Genomic DNA, 27239 nt, shown 5'->3' with positions numbered 1-27239 from the left:
CCTGCTAATTTTGATGAGACATACAATGTCAACAACAAAAAGCCTTACCCAAAGTAACCCTGACAACAAGAACTAGAAGGGTGATAATGGTTCTTGAGGGTTCAATAAATATGCACCACACAAAATAAAGAGACAGCCAAGCTTTTTGGATTTTTCCATGTTCCATTTTTTTACTTTGATTCGGTCAAACGTTTCTCAATTTGATGTGAACGTGAAATTTTTTTTATCCCACAACTTAAGATAAGTAACTAAAAAGTACTGAATTAATATTTCTTTTAAATCAAGGAAATTTTCTTAACCGTAAAAATGCACATATATCGTCTTCACAGATAACAAAATTTGAAACTGAAAAGCAGCATTCAACATATATCTACTGCTCAAAACAAACAGTACAAAATATAAAAAGAAAAAAAAAAAATCACAATGCAATAGAACCCCCCATGACTTCAAGCGTGTATCACAATATCCGTTCAGCCTGTCACTTGCTCTTTCCACAAAGGTTACTAACAGCTCATCTTGCCGCTACATCTTCCATCTCTTGTGCCGTAGCACCGAGCATCAGCTCTATTGCTATGGTATGACCAGAGACACATTCCCAGCCTACGCTGAGTTACACTTAAGATATACTTGAAGTCCCCTTGACTTTTGAAGGGCTACTCAGTTTTAAATGATGATCTAAACTGAGGCCTCAAAAGCAGTTAGAAAACTTCTCTTTCTAAAGAATTTTCTCCAAGCAAAAGCATGCTCCTGCATATCAGTAGAAAGGTCGAACAGATATTAAAAGGAAGGTAACACAAATGTCGTCTTCTAAGATAATCCAGCAATAAAAGCTTTGCTCAGATATTTTACCTTTTGATTCTAATGGGAAAAGCATTTCTGAATTGTTGTACAATGAAATAAACTCTCCAGACATTTTACTACTAAATGAACATATTAGAAAACTAATGCATTCCACCCTTAATTATTTCAATTAATATTTCCACCTTATTTGAGGAAAATATTTTCTGAGGCCAGAATTTCTTTTACCTTCCATCTTGCACCACAAGACTTGAGCAAATTAATGGGTGTGTTATTTTAACAGAAAGATTAAGAAACACTCATGAATGTAGGTCAGCAAGTATTATGTTGGAAAAAACCTTGGCATAGAACTGAGAGTCTGCATTGCCAGCACTGCCAAGCCCGCAGGCATCAGAGTCATCAAGAAACAGCCTAAAACCCAGGATTTTTTTCAAGTGTGATTCTCATTTCTTTTTACTTGCCTTATGGAATTTGAGCCTCAAAAGTTTACATTTCCCATCTTCTCTACCAGCAAAACTAGAATGTTTTGCAATCAACACTGAATACTCAAATTAGAAGGTGACAGTAGAGGCTGATCTAAGTTATTGTAGGACTTGTACACACATACACACAAATAATTAAAAATTCCCATGTCTCAGAAGGGCTACGTTATAAACCCAGCACATAGTAACTTCTCCTGTAGAAGGCATCTCGCTCACGTGGAGGTCTGCAACCACAAGGGACCCAAAATCATATTTCTACAAACATTCCTTTGGGCAGTAGTGCCAAGAGGCAGGTTTCCCTTAGCCCTTCAAAACTCACCCTACTCCTTTCGACCACTTTAGCACAGAGGCACACCTCAGTTGGATTAGTGCAGTTTTTGTAAGGTAAAATAGAGATCACAGCCAGGGAATTGATTTTCGGTAAGAAACCCCCAAAACATAATGGAAAACAACCGGAAAGTTAATCATAAACTACTTAAAAAGGCTCTACTGCTAGAAGATTTCTAAAACCACAGTTTCAAAAGGAATACCTTACTGACATTATTGCAGTGTCCCATAGCACTGCATTTATTTCCATTTTGATCTCTCAAACAAAGCCTTTCACAAAGATCTTTTGACTAAAGACTATGTAATGTATTAGCGCTCTGAGACTGTTCCGTTAACCAGGGTAGAAGTCCTTAGCCGAACAATGCTACTCTTGAGACGGGGGGGAAAACAGCATTTTCAAAAACATCAGCACACTAAAATAGACTGGAATTCTAGCTGAGCTTTTAAGGGTTAGAGTATAAATTTTTGGCAAATATTTCACAATACTTTTCAAATATGGGCAATTTGAAGAAACTTTAAAAAAATGGGGAATTCCTTTAGCGCAATATTGTGACTTCCTATATGACTACAACACATCGTAACTTCTTTGCTAGTAATAGTGATTTTTAAAAGTTATTTTGAAAAGGGGGTTGATACTAATGATGATTTAAAGCAGCAACTTTACATTACAGTAATTTTTCAGTCACATTTGTCTAATAAATTAACTTTAGCCTTAAATATTTTAAGACCATGCTATAATCAGCTTATATATTTCTAGTGTTACTTAGTCATAAACAACGATTGCATTAATAAAGTTTTTAACTCCTATCACTATGTATTTATAGAAGAAAGTTTTATGGTAAACCAAAACTCTCTTACCTGTTATAACCGATCCATCAGATCCTGGACCATTTCCCAGTGACTGGAACTCTGTTAAACTTAAAGCTCCAGAGCTATCATCCCCTAGAGACTGAGAAAGGTCTTGAATGTTCTCCATATCTTGTAGGAACTCTCCAGATAAAGGGCTGCCTATATCATCCTCCTCCAAGGGAGTAAGGGGATAGAGCTGGCTTTCAGTGTCCACCATTTTGATCAAGTAGAGCAGTCACTTAAACTTCTTTACACTGGTGAAAGAATAATTAAAAAAAAAAATCCTGTGCTTAAAATATCAGAATATTTTTTTTTAATATTTGACTCAGTTACAGCACACTGAATACATGAATTCTAATCCGATAGTGAATTATTATACAACATTCTGTTGCTCCAGAAGCTTTATGCAACATGAATCATCAACAGGACAGAGGAAAAAAACCACCCCCAAAATACTTCAGTATGAATTAAAGTTATGACAAGATCAATCTGTAGATCGTTGTTTTCTCTCCTTTGCTGATAACAGTCACATATTGTGTTTCTGTAGCAGACATTATGCACTTCCCGCCAACATTTATAGAAAAATAACAAAGATCAATATGCACACATATTATTTTTGAGCAGTCTTTTCTCACCTTGTAACAGGTTTAGTTATGTTAATTTGGTCCTTTGTTCTCATCTCCTAAATTTGTTTGATAGGTCTTATGACACTGCAGAGAACAAAATACTGTCTCATACTAAAATCTTGGTAGAAGTGGGCCAAACTAATACTTTTTGACCTACTTCAGTCAAAGAACACCTTCAGCAAGGGTGCTCCAGCACATACAATCCAATATATCTGTAATTCCTTTGCCAAGTCTAATGTATATACTTTAAATAACGTTGATCAGCTGGAAGGATGCATATTGTGGAATAGAAAGCCTTATGTAATACAGATTAAAAAAAAAATTGATTGTTTGTTTGAGCTTGTTTTATTTCCTACAGTGAAATAAGTTTTTAAAGTTGCCTTCAAAACTAGCCACCAATGTCATCAACTTTGAGTAGCAGCACAGATTCCTAAGCAAATGTCACAAATTTTAATTCGTCTTCTATTGACTTGTCAGGTCAGGAATTAATAAATGTACTGCAGAATGTTACTACTGCTGCATAGATACACTTCTGCTAAGAGAACCTCATCTTTTACACTGAGTAACTACCACTTGCGTTATACTCGGCGTGCGTACAAGCACATACTGCTGCAGTCCGGGCCGTGCGATGACTATTCACGGGCACTTTGAGAAGCTCTGACTGTTACTGTGGTTACCACTCAACGCTGGCCTTTGCCAAGAACACGTCTTCACCGCCGTTTATTGTGAAGCTTGAAACTGCCAGTAACTGGTTATGTGGGGATATACAAGTGCTGATTTTACAAGAAAAGTGCTATGTTATGATTAAAAAAAGTACAAAATCTTCCTTGATGTCATTTAAAGTTTCAAATACCAACTAGCTTGATTCCTATGACACTAAACATATCATATTAAGAAATCAATCCTTTTCTTTGATAATCTGTGACAAATCCGTTCTATGAAAATCAGACATTTATTCTGGAGAAAAAACCTTTTTTTTCTGGCTATGTAATCGACCAAAAGGGCACAGTTAAAAGTAATACAAAGCGCTGACTGCTCCTTTACATGCTAATGACAAAAGACAGCCATCAGTTGTCTTCAGTTATATGAAAAAACTTCAGTGTTTTGAAGCAAGATATCTACAATCAAGCCTTTTCTCCCCAGGCTGCCTTCAATTACATTTGCATAACTTTACAAGGTATTACACAGATGTAACTGAGGGCAGAATGACCTACTCTAAAGACAACTAAAAGTTATGCTTGTAACAATTTGCAACGCGCCGACAGTTTTTAAATTATTTGTTTTTCAGGTGCACTTACCAGTGCGCACTGCTACTTCTTTCTGCTATTGCGTGGAAAACCAGTGGGGCATATATGTCACTCCTATAGTGTTTTCCAATGTGTTCATTACATGACAGCAAGGCAAAACAATTTTTTTTTTTAATCCGTATTACATAAGGCTTTCTATTCCACAATATGCATCCTTCCAGCTAATCAACGTTATTTAAAGTATATACATTAGACTTGGCAAAACTTTCCTTTGATTTTCAGAGTACCCAAATTTTTTAATTGTGATGCCAAATGGCTGTAGTGGTGCATCCTATGTACCCATTATTCATTTTTAGCCAAGTGAATAGACATAAGAATGTTAACCCCTCAGGTACAAGGGGAGATTGAAATTGTAATCAAACTCTGATGATTAGAACAAAACAGTATGTTTTCTATATCCTTGGGCAAGTTATTACAGCTCTGTGCACCACTGTACCTGTTTTTGAAAGAAACTATGGTGAGGCTAAAAAAGAGTTTACTTAAACAGTGTCTAGTTAGATTATCTTTCCCGCAATTCATGCAAGTAATACTGTTACAGCATTTAGCTTGTGGCACCTTTTTTTCCAACCCAAATACCATTGCAGAGCAAACATACAGATTTTTTTCCCCAATGTAATAGCTTACCATGTACCTGGAAGGACAGAACTACAGGAGTAGCAGACACAAACACATAGCAAAAATCAAGAGCTTCTACTCATTTTACTCAGTTCACACACTGAAATGGAGTTCTTTCTGAAAGTCAACACTGAAGATTTCAGGATCTGTCCAGCATAACTGAGATGACAAAGTTTTCAGAAGGCTCATTATATTTTGACTATTAAAACTAAGCCAAATACAATAGGCAGTTCTGAAGGTTGAAGACTGAAAGGAATCACAAACTATAAGAATCAGATCTCTAAATATCTGATTTTATAAAGCAAACAGAATAGAATTCCACTCTCCCTTGAGTAGGCAAAAACCCAGATACTGTCACTATTACTAACTCGCCATCTCATACTACAAGGACCCTTAGTAAAGATCTATTTGCCCAATTTCTTTGAAACAGGATAGTATCAACTTGAAAAGGAAAATATGTTCCATATCACACCGTGTAGCAAATAAGAATATTTAGGAGACTAAGAATGGGAATTTATCCACGATTTCTAACACCAGAGACAACAGATACATTACTGTTGATTTTACTTGGATGTGTCACATTGCTGCTCTCTCACGATGCACAGCTTGGCTGTATTTAAAAGTAACAGTCAAATTAAGTTTCCCAATTTGATATATTAAATACTCATTAGGACATTGTGCCAGATTGCCAGCACTGTAATAGAATATTTATAAGCAATACAAGAGTTCTCATGCACATCGCAACTTCTTTCTGAAGGGATCAGTTGAAAGGCTGGTGCAGCTTTTATTTTAAGAGCATCCAAGCAATACTTATTGTGATGCCTAATTATTTTACAACGCAACAGAACATTGTATTGGAAAACTGAAACAAAATAACTTCTTTCAACATAGAGCACTGAAGTCTAATTGCTGTCAGTTATAGTCCCTACAGAATTTCCATAATCTGAAACTATTTAGTAAAGTAAATTCTAATCGTCACTTTCTTTTAAAGCTCAACAGTTGTCCTGTCTCCAAGAACCACCTTCGTTTCTCTTATAAATCCTACCGGCTTGTAACCTGACCAAATATTAAGAAATATCTACATTTGATACTCACAAGCCTGTCAGAAGACATAAAATAGAAATTAAAATGATTGTAACATACATGACCGTAGTTACTGAAGAAAAAAATAAACAGAAATTATATGAATGAGGACTCTAAATAAAGACTACTTAAAAATAAAATAATTAGCCTAATGCTTTAGGAATATATGGTCGCACACCAAAGGAAAACAGCACACAGTAATTTTGCAGGTGCAGAATGCACTTACAAAACATTACTTTCACAAAGTATGAAAGACAAAGAATCAACTGCAAGCATTTCTGGTTAACATCATCTGTTATTCTCTGCCCATACTGCCAATCTTGAATAGCTTTGTACAATTTCTCTGTTGAGGCAGCACGAACCAGCTCAGTAACACCTGGAACTAACTGCTGTTTGCTGTTAGTTATCTAATAGAGTCCAAAACATCACATTATGCACCTGATAGCCCTGATATAACTGGAAGATAATATACTCCAGTTGAGAAATGAGAAATCACTGTTATGTATTTTATTTGTGAGAACGAAGTTAAATTGCTGTCCCTGTGACTTGGCTATTTTGTGGTGAGGGAAAAGAGTAAAGCAACCTTGACGTAAGTTGTTTCTGTAATGACAGCTGAGAATAATAACAACCGTTCTCCGCCAACCCAAAGGAGACTACCAAATTTGTCTCCCTAAGGAGCCATCAACAAAAAAGGAAGAAAGGAATGGCAGAGTGTACGACGAGCACCGCTCCTCCCATGTGCTCGGCATGAAGTTCTCCCAGGCTGAAACAGTTGGTCACGGCACAGAAGCATTATGTTCTTCTGCAGATGTGTAGCAAGAGTACTCTGCCCCAGGAGAGCCGGGGAGGTTCCAGGAGGCACTAGGCTCCTTGTACCCAACGTTACTTCAAGTTCCCTACTGAATCACGTACATCTCTCCAAGTCTGACTTCTTCGTCCAGCACAAGTATTTTTAAAAGATTAAGTGAACACCGAAGTCTACCTTGGAACAAAATAGGCATTATTTGACAGGAAAACAAAGGCAAGGCTTGATAGCTGAACTCTGAACATGGCAACAGCCCTTTCGGCAGCACGCCTCGTATTGCCCAAATTGCACCATACTTTGCCACTTTTACAGTAAAAATTTAAAATTCAGCAGTTTTTTTAGCTGAATTTATATAAGAACAACCTAACAGCTAGTGAAACATAAATGAAGTGCTTATTGTTTTAACTGTTGAATTACATACCCTTTTGTACTTTCAAACACTACCAGTAAATTACAGCTGCTTAATCATTACGGCTCTTGTCAATGATTAACTAGCTACCTTATAGCAAGCATGGCCATTACATAACCATTTCTGAAGACTGTCAAAATACTGTCGTTACTGAAAGAGTTATAATTAATGTTTTTTTCATAAGCACAGAAAACCTTTAAGTAAAATGTTTCGTATTCATGAAATAAACTGCCTTCTGTCTTCTCTGTATTTTGGGCATGTTTACACACGCGTATGCTTTCATTGGCAAGTTTCACTTAATATGCATTGATCCTTGCTTGTATGAAAATAAAGCTTCTAAAATAAAATGGGTAATGAGTATGAAGTTCATTTAACTAGTATTCACAGAGAGTATTTTGCTTTACAAAAAAAGCTGTACATGTTATAACAGTAGATGTGGTAGCTGCAGCGTGATGATTCCACTCAAGCGTCTGTGTAAGTCAACATTTCTTCTTACTCTTAAGACTTTAGAAAAACTCTGTGCCACAAAGACATTGGCACAGGATTTTTCTCAGTTTCGCCATACAATATTTTACTCTCCAAATCCCCTTTCCTACACCCACATACAAACCCACACAAAGTAAACTGAAAACAAGAGAATATGACATAGAAAAGTAAGAACACAATTTCATGAAATTATGGTTTTAAAGACAAACGGGTTTTACTGGTGCTCTCTCACAGCCTGTTATCTCTGAAATATGCCTGTTTTCAGAAGAAGTCCTCCTTTCCCACCACCACACTGCAGATACCCGATGAGCAACTTACCTATAAAGTTGAAACAGGTCTTAAAGAAATCACAGTCAGATTATCAAAGAAAAATACTTAATCATGCAGCAATCGGTTATTTACTTCACTTTGGGAAAGGGATGGTGGGAGACTAAACCCCTGACCCTTCCACATTTAATGTTTGCCACATTAGGGATAATCCCTGTAAGGAAAGCAGGTCTCTGAGATGCAAAGGTCTCTGAGAAGCAGTAACAAAGTCTGGATTTACTGCATAAACAAATTGATTGTGTAAAGGGCTTGCTTGCAAATCCCAAGGTTAAAGTTGAAACAATCATTACCTCTAGGTCACTTGGAGAATGTTGTGGCTGAACACAGCACATTTAAAACTAGTGGCTGCAGTAGCTGCTTTTAGAAAACCGAGGTGAATAGGAAGAGCCTGAAATATGTAAGCTTCGGATTCAACACATAAAAAACAACTGAAAATAAAAATAACTGAAAATAAAATTTGGCACCTAAAATGTGAAGTCCAGTCTCCTATCTGGGAAAGGATGCATGTTTTCTCCTCTATCCTGTGACGTTTGATCCAGTTTTCATACTTTGTAACCTTACATACTAGTAATATTTTATACTTTACAAAGTATTAAGAACCTAAGACAAAGAAAATTTACTATGCATGAGATGAAAAATTTTCATGAGCCATCTTTTCATCAAGACTGCTAGTTGCACTCCCCCCCAAAAAAAAACCAGAAAAACTTTGTATTTTTTCCCTCTACACACTTGTACTCCAAGATATCATATACAACTTACAAGCATCCTTGCCTTTAAAACAAATCAAAATTCACATACCCTAATTTTGAAAAATGATACTAAAATTACAAAGTTAAGCTCGTAAAAGTTATATAATGAAAAAATTTATGCAACCTTGATTATGCTACCTTATTTTTTTTATGCACTATGGTAGAATGTACATACATACTGCACAATGTTCTTCTTTCCCCAAATCACTCCCCTTACAATTGGGCAGTGCATTAAACAGAAGTGGAATTACACAGCTTGTAAGGCAACCTGGTCTACATTGGTCTGCAGCAGGAAAAAAACTATTAATTTATGGGTTGATCAAAACGAAGAACATCCTTTGCCTAAGAAAAAATGGAGAAAAGACAATCCGCTTTCTCTGATCTGTAAATACTTGCAGAACTGGAAGAACACTAGCGCGTTTCTTGAAGGAAGAATACAGGCTACAGAAGCAAGTCTACCAGCTTCAGAAAGTGGGGACCCCGATGCGTTTTACTTTCCTCCCCTGAACACATTTCTCTAATTGCATCAGAAGGTGCAGAGATAACACACTTCTAATCTCACACGGGAAGGTTGATAAAGCTTTAAACTCTGCAAATATTTTGCTGATTGATATTAAAAGTGGTAAAACCAATACGGGAATATTTTTTTCGTTTTGTATGACACAGCCAAACCCAAGCAGAACTTACTGAGCTAGGCAGCAGCATTTCTTTGGTCCCAGGATTTTCTGTCCCGTTGGATTTTAAAAGACACGATCCAAAAAGAGAGAGGAAAGGCAAGATTTTCCTATTGAAAATTAACAATTTTTATCAACTTTTCCATACAAGTAATTAGGCAACGCCATAAGCAAGTACTTTTAAAGACAGGCTAAAACCAGATGAATTAACATGCTGTACAAGTCAGCAACAAGAAGACGCACACAAGAGCAGTGCTGATTAACGGCAGGGCAGGCGCAAAGAGTACCACATGAGCAACTGACTTTGTACTAAGCAGAAGTATTCTTCAACTAGATGTGCTCTGTCAGGAGCATAAATGATTCTTCTATGTTGCAGCACCAGCTCCTATTAGCCCACCACGAGTCAAAGAAAATGCAATGACAAGGACAACATGGCTTATTTAGGTGAAGTGTTGAGATTTTTAAATTAAGTTTATTTTGTGGCATATGCAGAACAGATGTTTTCCAGCTATATAGAAAGGTATGATGATGTTGCCGGAAACTCTTGTATCATGCAATATACGTGGTATTTGGCATGCAGGTTGTCACTAGTTTACCAAAAATCTCAGTTCTTAGGATGTCACTGTTTTGTTAGTTGTTCAGTTATCTTTTACTTTGAAAAAATAAGGAAATGACTTAAAATTATAAAATGTAATTTACAAGTCAGTGCTACACATCCACACTTTTCCTGGTGCAAACCACTTTCAAAAGTAAGAACGTATGTAAGAGGATACTAACATAAGCAACACCTGTCATGTGGCAAGAAGAGTATTACCAACAATAAAACATAAGGGCAGGATACAAATTCTGTAGAGAAAACAAACAAGGGTTGTCAAAGAGGAAGTAGCCATACTAAACATGAAAGATTCCTTACATAATATTCAAGTGCTACGCAGCCGTAACGCAGAATTTGTATTAATAGAAATTTAAGGGTCTAGGAACATCCGTTTAACATTTATGTCCCTCCCAAGCAAAAATCTAAAACCTCAATCTGTACGATTATAAAAACACTCAGTTAAAGGCAAGACATACAAAGTCACCTTGGATTGCTAGACAAAATGCTACTATATCTCCTTATGAAAGAGAACTTTGAATTGCTTATAATTGCAGTATGCACAAAGATATAGTTAAAAATTTAGCATTTGCACCAATATCACAACCTAAAAAGACCAAAAAGCCTAAAATACTTGAAATAATTGCTTAACACTGCTCAGCTACAAAAATTTGGGCAGACCCTACACAGCAACAGACAGAAAAAGACAGGGAAAAAAGCAACTAATCAGCAAAGGAAGGTGGGGAAAGCGCAGACTGAAAAAATACAGAGAACAATGATATAATCACTAACAGTCACTATTCAACTACTTTGCAGTTACTGAGCCAGCTTCAATCCCTGTTGGCATCTCCCTGTAGCTTCTTTCCAAGATTTAGTGGCACAGGGTAGAAGCTACTTCATGGTTCCTGATTCTCTGAAGTGGAGTCTCACTGCCTAGAATATATTAAAGAAAGATAAATGTCTCTGAACGGGGCCACTCATCCCCCTTCTAAATGCAATGTTTCAGCTTTAAAACTATTCGGCTGCTTTCTATACCTTCATGATTATATAGTCAAGATTTCCTCCAATGTTTTCTTTCAATTATGTAACACATTCAATTATACTCTAAATAGTACTAAAAATTGTTTGCTTTGCCAAGATTACTGTTTAAGAAGTAACTAATAACAGGACAGCAACAAAACTATTCAGGAGGTAATTAAACTATTTATCTCAACTACCATACTCTCTCACTTTCACACAACAGATGCAATTACTAATGGAGAAAAAAAATTACAAAGCAGAAACTAATTTTCAGCAAACAGACCTAAGAGGGGTATTCATCTCACCTAACGTCAAGCACCTCACTTACATGCTTGGGTTGAGCGGAACTCAATGGACTTTCCAGAGCCATGACTGATCTTTGAGGCCATGATTACAAATTAAAAAGTGGTACTTTTTGATCAGATTGCTTCCCTGATCCAGTTCACTGCAAAGCCTTATAAATATTTGTGCTGGCTCGATGGAGAGAGCAGAAATAAGTGGTTGGAAGGAGGGATACATGTGCTACACGGCCAACAAATAAATGTGCATGTGCAGCCTGACTGTGGTCCAGTGATTGCATCAACAGGCTGGACTTGTCAACCAGACCCTTGCATTGCCTGAAGTAAAGCAGCCATACCTCTTAAGTCTTCGATGAGAGCTGAAAACTGCTCTACAGATCAGACAGTATGTCTATTAGATTAAGCAGTATCATTTTTTGACAGGGCCACAGAACTGTCATATAGGCTGGAGAGATGACGCACATCCCACAGTTATTCCTCATCCTTCCAGCAATAAAACTCCCACAGAAATCCAGTAAACGGTGGATACAGGCATTTACTCTGAGTTGAAACAACATGCTCCAATAAATAAAGAAAATAAAGAAATAATAATTCCAGTGCTGACAACTCAAGCTGACAGTAGAATCTAGCTCAAAGAAAGACTTCAGCTGCTTGTAAAGAATAAAAACATCCTAGTGTCAAAAGGCTTTCTAACGGGAAATTTTAAATTCAACAAGCCCCTCAAGAACTTGGTAACTAGGAACTCAGTTGAGAACACTTTACATTTACATACATGACTTTTACGCTGACTTTGTATTAGACCAGAAAATATATTTCATCGTATTTGATCCACAACATTAGACTAGTCAACCTCTAGCAGACAGAGTTCAACTTAAGATGTAGATACCACAGTTGTAGGTTATCAGTACAATGAGATCTGAAGCCCATCTTTAAACTAGCCACTGCTAACCCCATGAACAACAGGAGCCAGATTTGACTTCATCAGCAATGGGACATAAAAGTTTTGTAATCTTTGCATTCAGGCTCCAGAGATAAGACTTACAGGTCTATCACCTCAAGTTTACATCTGTCTGTCTTTTTTTTCTCCTCTAAATGTGAGTGTTTTCATATCCAAAAAGTGAATACTTCTATGGTTTCTGTAACTGGGAATCAGAAGACCTGACTTTTCTTTCTAGTGAAAGCTGAACTAAAACTAAAGTAAGAAGTAGCTATATGTCAAAGTAAAGCTTTCAAATCTCTCTTTTAAATGTATGTCTACAGAATCCTTTAAATTCTTCTAAAAGACTTGACTAGTCAGGACTTCGGTCTCAGTCAATACTACTTAACAAACTATATAATATTTTATTAGGGTTATTGGTAACCTATAATGTTCTCCTTCACTTCACTGTTTTCTTCAAGTGGTTTTGGTGGGGTCTTTTCTTTGTTGGGTTTTTTTTGGTTGGTTGGCTGGTTTGGTTTTTTTGAGGTTCTGGGTTGTGGGGTTTTTTTTAACTACATCATAATCCAGCCTGATGTCTAGATGATTCCTGACTCTAAACCAAGCAAGCACTGTCAAAGACTTACATGGAAAACTTTGTGTTAAAGTCTTTCCTCTTGCTTCGACTTTTATTGTCGAGATGCCTAGAAATCCTAAAAAACTGGCAATTTTTAATTTTTTTCCTTTCTCTATTTATCCTCTCTCTGTTTCCACTTTTATAGTAAATAATGAGCTTTGACACATGGTTGAGAATTCACTACAAGCTTACTCTATAGAATAAACATACTATTATTAACACTACATTTAAAAAAAAAATTAGCCTGGACAACAGTATGAGGGAAGTTAATTCCATTTATTATGTTAGTTATTAATGCATATAAAGCAAATATTCAGATTGGAGTTAATATGTAGTATTTTTGAGGCATGACCATTGAAGCAAGTATATTTTATTAACAAGAGATTCAAAAGAACAATAGGATTTTTTTCTGCAAGATTTTTTTTTTCTGCAAGAAACTAAGCCATGGCAACATCTTAGTAACCACTATGTTATAGAGTACTCTGTGTTCTCTGACACGTGCTCTCTTTCAAGCTCAAATACAGTTCCACAAGTACTACTTACAGCTCACCACAGTTTCTAATAAAAACCCCACTTCACTCATACATACCTTCACGCTTGCAACACACTCTCCCTTTTTCTTTTCCTCTCTCCAAAGAATCTCCAGGTTTTGCTCTTTATCCAATGCATTTCAGTGTCAATATCTCTTCAAGTTACTTTTATATTCCACTCATATTAATCCATACTTGAGCAAGATTCAAATGTTTACACATGTTAATCATAGCAGCCATAGTAACTTGTGCTTCAAACTTCTACAGATTCTAAATCATTCATGACAACATCTTGCAGGCGATGAAGCTAAAAGAATACAGTGTTTAGCACACAGATGCTCTGTGTGTTTGCTGAACACCTACATGTGAAGGCCACACCTACTGAGAAACAAAGATTTGATGCATCGTTTAGGAGGCTGTTTTCTTTACATCTACATTAAAAGCTTGGATTTGATTTATGACTGGTATTTGAACCAATGCAAGGTCACATTTGGACAAACACGACCTTTACGTATTTGCTATTTGATCCAAGATCCAAGGTCACGTTCACACAAATGTGTCATCTGAGTATTTGCTATATTTTTATTACCGCGTTAATGAACTCAAAGCTCTCTTACTTTCCCCATGTGTCCCAAAACTCCTTACCCGTTTATTTGGAAGGCATCCGTTTTTTCTAAGTTTTGCAATACTGTACAAATGTCTTACAAACTAATTACAAAACCCAAGATTTCAAACTGATTAACAGTTGGGGACATCTCGACTTCAGAAATCAGAGCTCAGATTGAGGCTAAATCTGGTTGCACGGTATGCCCAGAATTAAGAGAATTTTAAAAAAGGAACAAACCAAAAATCCCACAAAAACTACGTCTTATGAACTGCATGCACGTATTAGATGTCCTAAACCATTATACATTTTTTTTCTAAAAATAATATGTAGAAGTAAGTTTGAGCAGTGAAGTCAAAGTTGATTGCAACGTGTACAGCATTTACAAACAGCCTACACATCTGTCCTAACATGCTGCTCACTGGAAACTGGATCCTCAAGACTAAATTGGAATGTTGCAATTGTTTCCTTACACATGGGATCACGGCATGTCAGATTATGCAAAGTGGCGTCTCAACAATTTTCTAACTATACCCTGATATTCTACAGAGACTTCATTTGTTGAAGGATAAAGATATCTGAGGGTAAAAGGCAAATACAAATTGCATTTTAGTGTGGTGACTAAATTATTATCTCCAATATAATCAATTTTTGAAGTAAATAAAATGTAAGACCCTTGCTAAGTCTCCTGCAGAGTACATTTTCACTACATATGGTAAAAATAAACTTCAGAGGGTAAGAAATTAAAGACATCTGTGCAACTAAAATTGTCAATTAAAATTATAATCTAATACATACAGAGGCAGTGCCAGGCAAAATTTTTGGCCATTTTCCATTAAACATATTGACTGTGCTATTACGTAAATCTCTAACTCAGAAGTTTTACTTGCTCATGAGCTTGATAAAAATAAATAAATAAACCCTCCCAAAAACCTACAACATACATGACTGTTCTATCCAGAAAGCCATCATAACTTTTACAAGCAAAGCTGTCTAATAACTCTTACTAACAAATGTGAAATTTTAGACATACTGTATCTACTAAAATAAATAAAAACCAGTTGCCACTAACTTAGCGTCAAGCAAAGACTTTGATGCACTTTCTAAACCTCTGATAATATTTCAACAATCTTTAAGGTTCACGTATATGTACGGATACCTTAAAATGTGTTCTTATAAAGTAGGATATAAGAATCCCTTTTGTTTTATATCCACAGACCTTTACATGTGATAGCAACTGGTATATATTGTCGATAATTCCTTATTGGCAGGACTGGTTACTCTTTCAAAGTTCTGCTCTTTAGAACTTAGGATCCTTGCTGTGTTATAAATAAAAATACCTGCCTTAAGTTTAAATTTATAGTAAAATGAAAGATAAGAAATAATTAACTAATCTTCTGTTCTGTGACCATATTTATTATCCCCATATGATTCCAGCCTTGCTTACTCTTCAGCAGAAGAGCAAAGGAATGTTCCCATGACATAAATACTTCAACTGAATACAACCTAATTCAAGGCCACATATTATATAATAATAATAACAACAACAACAAAAACAACAACAACCACCACCAACTATTATTCTGCCACATAATCTAATATTTTACGGATACCAAGTAGCTTTGAGTTTGTTGATTGATAATGAAATTTTTGAAGTTGCATATAATTTTGTGAGTTTAAACAACATGTTAAAAGCTTGTTGCTTTTAAGAGAGCATTAAGTTGTGACAGTACACAAATTTCAAAGGCAGAATTCATATCGGTTTTTACTATTACCAGCATTAAAACACTGGGAAGAGGGCAACTTTGGGAAGAAGAAATAACAAAGCTTTAATTTCTACTGACTTGCTCACAGAGACGTAAAATTTTCATACCGTTGTCACTCCACATTGTCCTGTCATGTCTCCCTGTTCTTTCCCCTTCTCTCTACTCTTACAGTTCCCCCTCCCCACACAGCGTCCCTGAACTACTGACTATGCAAACAGCAAACATGCTGTAGCTGGTTCGGTGCTACGTGTTGCAACTGGCTCGCCAGCGCTCCTATGCCGACTGGCAATTGACAGGCCAAACAGAACAGGTAATTGTTGAATTGATATTGCATCATTTCCTCAGGTGGATCAATAATGTGTTTTCCTTTCTTCTTTCCAGTTACCAACTTCCATAAAAATTACAGAAGTTGAATGCCTTTGCAACCACTACTCCTCTGCCAAATTTGACAAGACTTGCAGGTTCAAAGTTATTGGGTGGGGGGAGAGGACAGCAGATCGTACTGCATATACCTGACTTTCTTGGTAACTAGACGAAAAGAGATGAGAAAACAATCCTGAAAACAGTTTTCAGTATAGCAGTTTTAGAGCATAACTCTCTTCCAGGATAGATCTGGACTTTTGCCCCCTCTTTTTTGTTTTTGGTTTTTTTTTTCAGTTCACTTTCAGTGTTCCTTTTATATTTACTAAGGTTTGTAGAACACACAAACAGTACAATGGGTGCCTGAAGTTATGTCAGTACTTGGAGTATTCTACAATTTCCCTGGGTCCCTTCACTTTGACTTCTACTTGCATACTTTATTAAGAAAAAGATAATTGGCTGTCCTTGAAATAGTGGTTAAATATTCACTTTGGCTGAGGATTTCTGACCTGTGGGCAAAAATACTAAGTCTTACAGACATCTTAATGGCAACATTCTTCCTGAATAAAGAGCTATTGTTTTGGAACAATACTTTTTATCTAAAAAGAGAGGAAAAAAAGAAGAAAAAGATATCTTAAATTAAAATTACTTAATGCAGAAAGTTGAAAGATGGTTTGGACATTTTAGCATATTGGTTTAAGATCGTGAAAAGCTTCCCTTGAATCCTACCTGCCCTTCAACCACAACCGAGGCCTTGCAATCCCCCTTTTTAGAACACTTAGTCAGACACAACTTCTCCACCTGGCAAACTCCTAGATTTTGCCACCCCCATCTCATTACACAGGTCGTGCTCAGAACAATCGAAATAAAAACCCCACAACTTTGCATCTGTATCTGTTACTACATTAGCTCTCCTCCTTAAGACCCGCATTCCTTTAAAAGGAACATGAAGCCTCTTAGTTTCCTCTTTTCATTTACAGCTTAAACTTCCACATCAAAGCTCGGTCTCCTTCTTGTTTTGGCTTGGGACAAAAGCGCAGTTACTTTGGCATCTGATGCTGCAACTTTTGTTTCAAAGATCAGCAACAACAAAAAATATCTTTCCGTCTCATGCATACCTCCTTTTCGGTCTCCAGCACTTTGCCATCCCCAAATCTCCCAGGTTTCAGTTTTGGCTTTACCCTGGCACACGCAGCTTCAATACTCTTTCAGCTGTCTCATCCTTCTCTTTCATAAGCCATGTTAACCCATCCTCAAATCACCTCCTTCATCCCCTCGGGTCCTCTAGTCTTCTATCTCTGCCTCTCCAGTATCTGCACAGCTGCACTCTTCTCACCATCTGCAACCCCTTGCATGATTCATCACCAAACACAACAGACCATGATTATTCACTCTTTGAAAAGCTACAGTGGAATTTACATCTGTTTCTGGAAGAGATTCAAGAAGCCTGAATTCGCCTTCTTAGCAGAGAACACCACCACTGTGTATTTTCAGTGCTTTTATTTCGCTGATAAACTTTATTTCCTTGCCCAGACATAATAACAAGACATATTTGATAACCTGAATTCAGCTTAACAGAAGGATCTGTAACTCATAAAAGAGAATGACCCTTAGACAAGATATTACAGATGTAGGCGCCTTCTGCTTGCAAGTGTATTTTTGAAAATTAATTGAGTAACCCCAATGGGCTAGCTTTCATACTCTTCTACCAGTAGACAAAAATCTAATGTCTGCTATAAACAGCACCTGGAGTTGTGTAGTTTACTTATTCTTCAGTGTACTACAATTTTACTCATTCCTTCAAAGTATTTTTACAGGCTCTTGTTGCTCAGCTATTACATTTAAATAAATAAATAAACAAACCCTGCTAAAAATAAACCTACTTTGATTTAATGGCATGCCACAACTCAGAGTACCCAGAGTGGAACGTGAAACAAAATTCTTTCACTTTTTGTGGTTGGGTTTTTTTGTTAAGAAAAAGGCCTTCAGTTTTGTTCTGGTAATTTAGAAATTCCTACCCAAAAAAGTTTTTCTTTGTGACAAACGTATCACACAAAAACAAAGTTTACACTGAATTAGCATTGCTGACGGGAGTCTTGGCAACAGGTACGAATGCAATGAATCTACATTTTTTGGCAAATGGACATCAAGTACTTGTACCTCCAAGCTACTGACACGTCAGATAGAGGATATACTTAGGACACATGACTTCACAGTTCTAAATCAGGTCACTTGCTACAGTATAGAGGTCACAAGCCTCATGCTCCTGCATGATCGAAAAATGTTAAAATATAACCACTTATTTTCCTGACATCTAAGCTCTCTGCTCACCCTTCATACGACGTGAAGGGCATTTACTTACCAGTTTAACAGCCCCATACTGACAATAGCATCACCATCGCTGCCTGCCACCCCACTTCTCCTCCCCACTTCTTTTAACTAAGGAAGCACCTAAATTACAGAAAGGTGGAAGAAAAACAACAGTCCAATGAAACAGCCAGGGTAAGAAAACCTGTTTAAGAAGTCATATATGTACTTTCATATACCAGTTTTAATTCACTTTGTAAGGCATTTTAGCTGACTGAATCAGACTTTGAAGAAGCAGCTACAGGGGCACAGCACTCACAGCCCTCTGCAGAGCCAAACTGGGGTTGTTGGTTGCAAAACAAAGTTACGTTAAGGGTACGGTTAGACAAGCCAGCTTAAGTAATGTAATAGCTCCCTGACATCAAAAGGATATCCCTTCTGTAGCTCCCTGACATTGTCAGCCCTGTACCTTCCCTCTCTCCTCTTCATTTCCAGCCACGCAGCCCCATCCCGCCTGTGCTGGCTCTCGCGCTTGTCTGACCTCTCTGGCCACATCTGTAACAGTAAATAAAACAGGGCTAGAGCACAGGCTTGAGCCATGCTGTTAGCGTCCTCTCTGACACCACTTTGGCCCATACCAGCTTGGCGCTCTCCCAGAGAAATGCGCAGGCACGGTTAAGGGGACAGCAAATGCAGAGCAGCAAAGTGCTCTCCACTGGCAGTCGGGATGCAACCGTGCTGCTTCGGGAGGAAGACTGTGTGCAATCTTACCACTTTGTTCTGGGTCCAGAGAACAGTCCCTGGCATATCTTATTCCCTAGTGTAGACACAAGCTCAGCGAAGCAATTCAGCTCATTAAGCCAGTAGACATGTAACACAGAAAAAAACCATAGCTAGAGATAACTGAACAGACTCACTAAGGGGCAGCAAAAAGGAGGGATAGAAACACATGGATGGTAGCAAAGGAAAGCAGCATGAAGAGGGAGCCTGACTGACCTTTAACAACAGTTGCTAGATGAGATCAGGCCATGCTGTATAACCACACCTCTTGCTGTAAGCCTCGTATTTGCAGGGCTGTCAGGAACAACACAGATTGGGGACATCCTATTCTATTCTTTTTTCCTATTTATGTGTTCATATACACACACACACCCCCCCCCTGTGTATCATGTAGAAGAGAAATAAAATGAATGACAGCTGCAAACTGAACAATTCTATATTCTTAAAGGATAATCACTATTACATTTCCACGGGATTTATTACAGGATTTACAATCTTGAGAAAAATGCAACTCCTTGTAAATTTGGCAGCTCAGTATGCTGAAAATCAGGTGCCCAAAACATAGATTTAAGTAGAACATTTGACAGCTTTTTGGAAATATTGGCCTATTTATGTACAGTCCCATCTCTATGGAAGCACACTACACAAAATGTACAACTGCTGTTTTTCTCAAAAGCAGTAACCTGTGCTGCTTGCCTCTTAGTTACATATATTCTAAAGCTTCTACCTGATCTGCTTCTCATCAGACTGGCCTCTTAACTGCACACAGCACTCTTTTGTCCCAAGGTGAATAAATAAATAAATAAATAGAAGAATTTATTTCAGAGGTAAACAACAGTTCAGATTTCTTATATGCTCTTCTCTGTGGGCAGCTATGTGGAATATGAATATACACGTTACACCATTTTTAAATTTCACATATACACAGCGTAACAACACAAGACTACCGTATGCCCACAGAGCAAAATTTCTACCAACCAACGGGTCAGAAACGACCACAGACAGAACATTCTCTTGTTTACATAGCTCTCTTACAGTGAGACTGCATCCATACAGCATCTTACACTGACAACAAACTCTTTCAAAATCCCCTCACAACGCAGCACACTTACTCCAAACTGAAGGTTTACCTACAGGCTAAGAAAAAAGATTTGAAAAGCCACACAACCTTTTTCAGCTTTGCTCAGTAAATTTCAATGTCCAATATTCTTTGCATACCTACACTGGCTAGTTTTTCTAATTATTCTTAGGAACTCTAACCTTCATCAAGAATCTAGTTCTAGCCTCCATTAGAAACATAATTTTTATGCTAGTATTGCACAGTTCTTGTAATCTTCCCCTGAAAATTGCCAACAAGCCAACAATATTCACCACAACCTGTGGGTTGCCATTTATTTTATTTTAACACCAGAGTGGGTGAATTCATCGAGCGTTGTCATGGAGCATTCATTAGCCCCATTGTACAGAATGCCATCAAGCACTGCCTGCTAATAAAGCCACGAGTCTCCAAAGCAGTCTCGTGACACAACACCCACCTTCTCCCTCTTCCTCCCTTTCAAATCCAAATGGTTCCGTATTGTATTAGGTGTTGAAGGAACGTGCGGACGTGGCATTTCAGGACACGGTTTAGCGGGCATGGGCGTGTTGGGTTGATGGTTGGACTTGATGGTCTTACAGGTCTTTTCCAACTGTAGCATTCTGTGATTCTGTATTTTTCAGCCTTACTACTCTAGGGAACATTTTCCACAAATGCTGAATAAAGATGCAAGAAGGTTTTGTTTTGTTTGATATGAGCCTGCACGGTGGCTCCAATGCCATGTACTTAATAATATTCTTGCTGAAGCAGTAACACTAACAGAAGGCTAGAAATGTCAACAGGAATTCAAGTCTTCACTTTCAAATAGATCTTGCAAATAGACAAAAGTTCTTCTTACCATCTGAACAATCACATTCTGGTTAAAATTCAGTGTTTTCTTCTGTTGTTATATCAATCATTTCCACTAAATAATTATGTAAAACAAAACAAAACAGGCATGTAGCACTCTTATTCGTGTACCAAAAAATGAATGGCAATACAAGCCTATATGCAGATAAGAGAACTTACTCAGAGAGCATAACTATGCTGGATGCATGGACACATACAAGAAGACAGTAAGCCCTGCCTCCAAACCTTAATCATAAGCTGCAGAATAACATTAGGACAGATTGTGGTATCATTTTTCCACGCAAAATACATCAAACTCTAAACTATTCCCAACAATAAATGCTCTCAGCTCCAGGATTTTCCATGCTCATAGATGAGTAAGAAGTTACTCAACCATCAGCTAATTTGCACACCGAACAGCAGCTCTGGTTTCCTTTTACATACTTATCAACAAACTGGAAATGGACTAATGAGGTAAGAAAATACGAAATACGAGAATATTGGACTAACTCGCTTTCACATGTATTTCAGCTACCTGGAATCAAACACCAAAGAATCTTACAACTTCAGTAGCTGCTAACTACTCCGAGTTCCTGAAGGCAGGCACACTTATGAACAAGTTTCTTCTACTATTTGGAAAGCTTACGTGAATAATCTCTTAGTTTATAAATTTTTCAAAAACCATGATAGTGTATCAGCATTTCTAGAAAGGGATAGGTAATTTGCCAAATGCTTGCAACTTTATCTCATACTGTCAGTGTTTCCACAGGCGTGAGACAACTTGAACTTCAAACAATAAATTTAGATGAATACAGTACCACGGAACAAACTATGCCTGTTCGTAGTTCCCATCTTTCAATCTGCAAAGCAAAAAAAGTTTCTACAGCTTATGCCCACAGCATTTTAAAACACAGCAAACAACCACAGAAACCAGTCATGTAACAGCTTAAGGATCAGGATTACAATACCAATGAATTGTATTTTATAATTTGTAGTAATCTGTGCATGAGAAGCCCTTCACTGGACACAGAAATTATACTTCCTAGATACTTAAAAGACACATGCAACGCACTTATAAATAAGTATTGTTTCATAAGCAGAAACTATTAGAACTGGTATGAGGAAGTGGAATCAGATTTGGCAACATCTCCATGCCACATGCAATCTGGTCACACAACAATCTGCTCATATCAGTTTAATGTTTTTAAAACATGTCAAATATCACACTCTTTAAGATTGAGAGATTTTAGTTTTATTTTGAAGATAGTGATGTTTTAGAGCCTAACCTTACTGGATAAGTACTTTTTCCGTTCAGTGAATATTCAGCATTCTACTTCATAAAAAGTCATTCAATATTTAATGTTACAGACCTGGTGCTGCGAAATGCTGAGCACTCTTACTTCTAAAATATTGAGAATTCAGAATTCTACTGGGTAACGCCTTTATACAACTTTGACATAGATGTCTAACACAGCAATAGATACTGGAACACAAGGAAATCTTACTTACTCCGTTCTCCATTTATCAGCTATTTGTTTGCACTAGTTCCTCAGATTTCTTTCCTTGTGAGTTGACTATACATTAATCACTCTTTACAGAAATTCTACCTCAAACGTTTTTTCTTCTCTAGTTGTTCAAAAACAACACCAAGATAGCTCCAAGTCCACCAATGTACTCACCACTTCATCCAGCATCTTGCAGGGTTGAAACAAAAGTTGTTTTCCAGAATCTGCTTCCTTTCCATTTCATGTGCACATTGGGGATAACAAGTGTCTCTTCAGTAATAAAAAGCTGCTGACATTCTTTCTTAAAAAAAATAAAAATACAGAATCAACAAAATTTCCCAAAGCTTAGTATTCTAATTTTATATTCACATCATGTAATATAATGCTTTTTAATATTTCTTTATGCTTCTTCAGGAAAAAACACTGTCATTTCACTTGGGCTAAAATTATTTTTTAAATGACTGAGGCTTTTAATACAACACCTAGTTTTGCAGCAGGACTACACTGACATCTAGCTAACAAGGGTATATGACTGGTATATCACAGTATCATTCTGATCTTTTTTCTTCATACTAGAAAAATTCAAAAGCACTCAACTAAGACCACTACAGTGAAAGCCTTGTGCTATTTTAATTATCTGTTATAAAGGAAAGTACTTTTACTCATAAAGAGCATTCTCACAAACGTCCAAGTCTTTATGTGGACAAACTGTTAGAGTAGTTATGGTTTCCAAGGTGCACACGCACACATGTCCCACAAGATGTCTTTGCAACTGGCCTTTTAGGTACCATTTACACCCCAAAGGCAGAGCTTTTACTTTTACATACTTTATAAGGCCTGTTACAAAAATTACCAAAAATAAGCGTGCATAACTATAAAAATAAACTGATGGATTAATGGATTAAATTGACTCCCGTCCACTCAACTAAAAACCAAACAAATTAAAGATTCAGGGAGATTTTGCAAAAGCAGTCAGATTAAATTAAAAACGTTAAAATTCAAAAATGCTGTAATGTTTGTATTTATAATAACTATTAATTCAACTTCATTTATTTTCCAAGACAAGTATGGTGTTCTCTTTTTTCCCCTTGCAACAAATATGCCATGTGCAAGAGAAACAGAACTCAGAACTCAAATCTCAGCAGGTCAGCTAAAGCCAAGTAAAGAGGAAAAAAAGTGCTATTGGCAATTTTGAAGTAAGAGCTGCTTTAAAAAAATGCTAAGAAAATTTACATTGCCCTCCTTGAGTACTTCAGGTCAACAGTGAGCACTACAGGCTATGAGATGACTATCCTACACCATGTCTCCTACTCTCCTGTAGGAATTAGCTTCTCTAATATTTTTATAACATGCAACACGTAAAATATTAAAAGCATAACGCTACAAAATCACAACTGAAATGCAGCCCATTCCTCATGGTTTAAAATTCATAATGCCCTTTAAGAAAACTACAGTATTGAGGGGTATGAATAGCAAATGAAGACATTAAAGAACTACCGAAAAGCAAGTGAGAAAACCACAAGGTTTTCAGGACGTACGGGTTTGTAATAGGCAGCCAAAACTCCCTGTGCCACCTGATTGTAGAGGATGACAGTCAATATAAGGCATCAGCAGATTGATAAGAACTTTTTTTTGGACTATGCCAAGTGTTCCTTCCAAACATGGGAAAAGAAAGGGAACGTGCTGGCTACGCAGTTCTACAAACCTCTGATAAGATCTGCGCTCTGAAACACTACATTGCGCTACTTAAAATCAAAAAAGTTGCCACTAAAAGTAACTAAGAGCCAATGGCTGCTTGATAGCTCATGCCAAATAACAAAGGTTATGATACTGGTTTAGCTTGGAGTAGACTTGTGACCACATCACATGAACCACAACTGCCCTCAGTTTCAGCATGAGACCAGGTAGTCTCAATGTTAAGTCAGTCATTTAGAATTTATGAAGGAAACACTTTTAATAGGTTATCAGCTTTGCTACCTGCAAAGACCACGCAGCTTTCAACCCAGGAATCAGTGTTAGATGCCAATAAGAAGGTCTGTACGTGCTCTATAATACAAGTACAGTTTGATTAAAATGTTCCTTGCTGACAAAACTTATGTAATGTCTTTATTTGTGCAGTACGACTAAGACATCCAACGCCACCAAAGCGCCAAACATCATTATTCCAGCTAATCCTGTCTGACGAATCCTGTACTCATACCTCTTCCATCAGAGAGCTTCGGAACAGCTACTTGTGTCCGTGAGGCTGTGCCAATCTTAATAGGAATGCAAGGCAATACCTTTTCGCACTCCTTTCCATTACTTTTGGAACGCTCTCTTTTCCACTTGCTTTGCAGAAAGCAAGCGGACAGCCCCGTAGCGACACTCAAGAACATGTTTTGCTCATCAGACTGTAAAAGCAAGTAAGAGGGGGAGCTCCCACCGACCCACTCCTCGCTCCAAGGATGTAGGGCTCTCCTCTGCCCAACCCACTGGTAAAAGCACAACCTGCCTGACCGAGCCGAGCCAACACAGGTAACCTCCAAGCACCTATTTTCTGCCTAGCGCCCAAGTTCACTTCTCCAACCAAGTTAAGGACAAGTCAAACGCGCTGCGTTTAAGAGCCGTGACCGTTGCAAAACAGCACCTTACGCGACAGGACACTGTCCTCTCCTCCCCTCCCCACCCCAGCACCCTGCAGTCTCCCCACGGAGCTCCCAAGGCCGCTCTTTACCTACACACGCCAGCCTCCTCCAGGGCCGGCTCCCGCTCGTCCTCTAGCCCCCTCTGCCCCCGGGCTGCCGCCCCCCGCCGGCCCCGCAGGGCGGGCAGCTGGCGCCGGGCCCGAGCGCAGCGGCAGGAACGGCTAAAGCATCTCCCCCGGCCAGCTAGCTCCTTCTCCTCGCCTCCGCCACCGCCGCCGTTCCGCAGAGGGCTTCAGAGCGCGGCCACGAGGTCAATAGAAAGCGATAAAAGGAGTAAGAAGAGAGGGGGAGGAGAAGAAAGGACAGGTCGTTAGCGAAACCGCCACCGCGTTAGCGAGGAAGGGGCAGTCGCCCAGCCGCGCCCCCGCCCCGTGCCCCCCCCACCCCGGCCGGGGTACCGGCAGCCGCTGCCGCGCAGGGGGCGAGGAGGGAGGGGCGGCGGCGCCCCTGGGGCAATACCCTGCGTTACTGCCGGCCCGCAGGCAGGCGGAGAAGCGCGGTCGCCCGCGGCCGCCCGGCGTTCATGGGCGCAGCGGGCCGGGGCCATGCAGGCTGCGGCCGGGCAGGGCCGGGCCGGGCCAGGCAGGAACCGCCGCGTCCCCGGCCGCGATCCGCCGTCGGTCCCGCGGGGCGCCCGGCTCGCGGCACGCGCGCGCCCAACGCCTCCCAACCGCCGCGGCCGGCGCGCGAGTCCCCTCTCGCCGCCAGGCTCGGCCGCGGGCAACGGCCGTTCGGTGCCGTCAGCCCGGCGGGGCGGGGGTCGGGGCGGGGGGGAGAGGAGGAGGAGGAGGGCAGCAGTACCCCGGCGCTGCGCCCGACTGACTCCGGGCGGCAGGCTGACAGGTACCGGAAGTGAGGTCGTGGCACACACCTCCCGCAATGGCCGCGCGCGATTGGCTGGGCGGGGAGAGACCTGCGCGAGCCGGGCGCAGCGCGGGGGCACGCGCGCTCCGCCCCCTAGCCCCCGCCCGCCCCGCTCCCGCCGCGCGCCCCGGCGGCAGCCCGGGGCCGGCGGCGGGGAGAGGGGGGGGAGAGTCTGAGGCGCCGGGACCTTCCGTCAAGGGCGAATAAAGCCCCGCCGGGCGGAGGGGCGGGCCGGCTGCCCGGGGGGCAAAGTCAGCGCTCGCCTCCCCTCACCCGCCCGCCCGGCGGGGCCGTCTGCCCCCGGGGCCGGGGGCCGGGCCCTGGCCCTGGCCCTGAGGGGAGGTGCGGAGGAGCCGTGCGCACCGCGGCACAGGGGCTTCTCCTTGAGCGCGGCCGGCTGAGAAAAGCTGTGCCGTGTTCAGAAAGTGATCGCGGGTCACGACTGCAAAGCAAAGCCCGAAATCCTGAATAAAACCCAGCAAACCCCTGTAAAGGGCTTTGGCTTCCTGAGGCGCCTGAATCTTGGGAAGTTAACCGGGAGCATCGATACAGTGGGTTTAAAAGGGGGTCAGCTCCCCCCCCACCCCGATTTCAGCTCTTTGACTGCTTCATCCATACTGCGTTTCTTGATGATCCTCATGATTGTGGGCATGGCTTTAAAAAAAAAATCACTAGCCTTTTTAATCATATAATTGCATTTTCACTTCCACGTTCTTGCTCCATTTGGAAAAAAAAAAAAAAGCACTTTATTGCTGACCTGAGTGGTCAATAACTTGGGTGCCAGGAGGAGAAAACATGACTCATTTCAGGTGTTTCCAAGGGGAAGTCATGTTACAGGTACCAAGTACACAAAGACACGCAGCTTCTGCTTGTTTTTACGTGATGGAAACATAGTTTGTGGCAGTTCAGAAAAC

General features: G+C 39.4%; 1 protein-coding gene across 3 annotated transcripts in view; it reads right to left on the bottom strand.

The window, feature by feature from the left end:
- PPARA (peroxisome proliferator activated receptor alpha) overlaps positions 1-26289 on the bottom strand; it is a 42255-nt gene extending 15966 nt beyond the window's left edge. Inside the window, exons 1-3 of one of the 3 annotated variants that reach the window (XM_059817144.1) lie at positions 26263-26289; positions 22952-23078; positions 2466-2710 (exon numbers count right to left, since the gene is read on the bottom strand). In XM_059817144.1, coding sequence (XP_059673127.1) covers positions 2466-2673 — 208 coding nt within the window. In that variant the 5' untranslated portion in view covers positions 2674-2710; positions 22952-23078; positions 26263-26289. Of the gene's footprint in view, positions 1-2465; positions 2711-22951; positions 23079-25490; positions 25528-26262 lie in introns of those variants that run through there. The other 2 variants (XM_059817142.1, XM_059817143.1) reach the window with 2 other exon arrangements.
- Between the last annotated feature and the right edge of the window lie 950 nt (positions 26290-27239).

The sequence above is a fragment of the Gavia stellata genome, chromosome 4 (assembly GCF_030936135.1).
Source record: "Gavia stellata isolate bGavSte3 chromosome 4, bGavSte3.hap2, whole genome shotgun sequence".
Taxonomy (NCBI): domain Eukaryota; kingdom Metazoa; phylum Chordata; class Aves; order Gaviiformes; family Gaviidae; genus Gavia; species Gavia stellata.
This window is presented reverse-complemented; position numbering and strand designations above follow the sequence as displayed.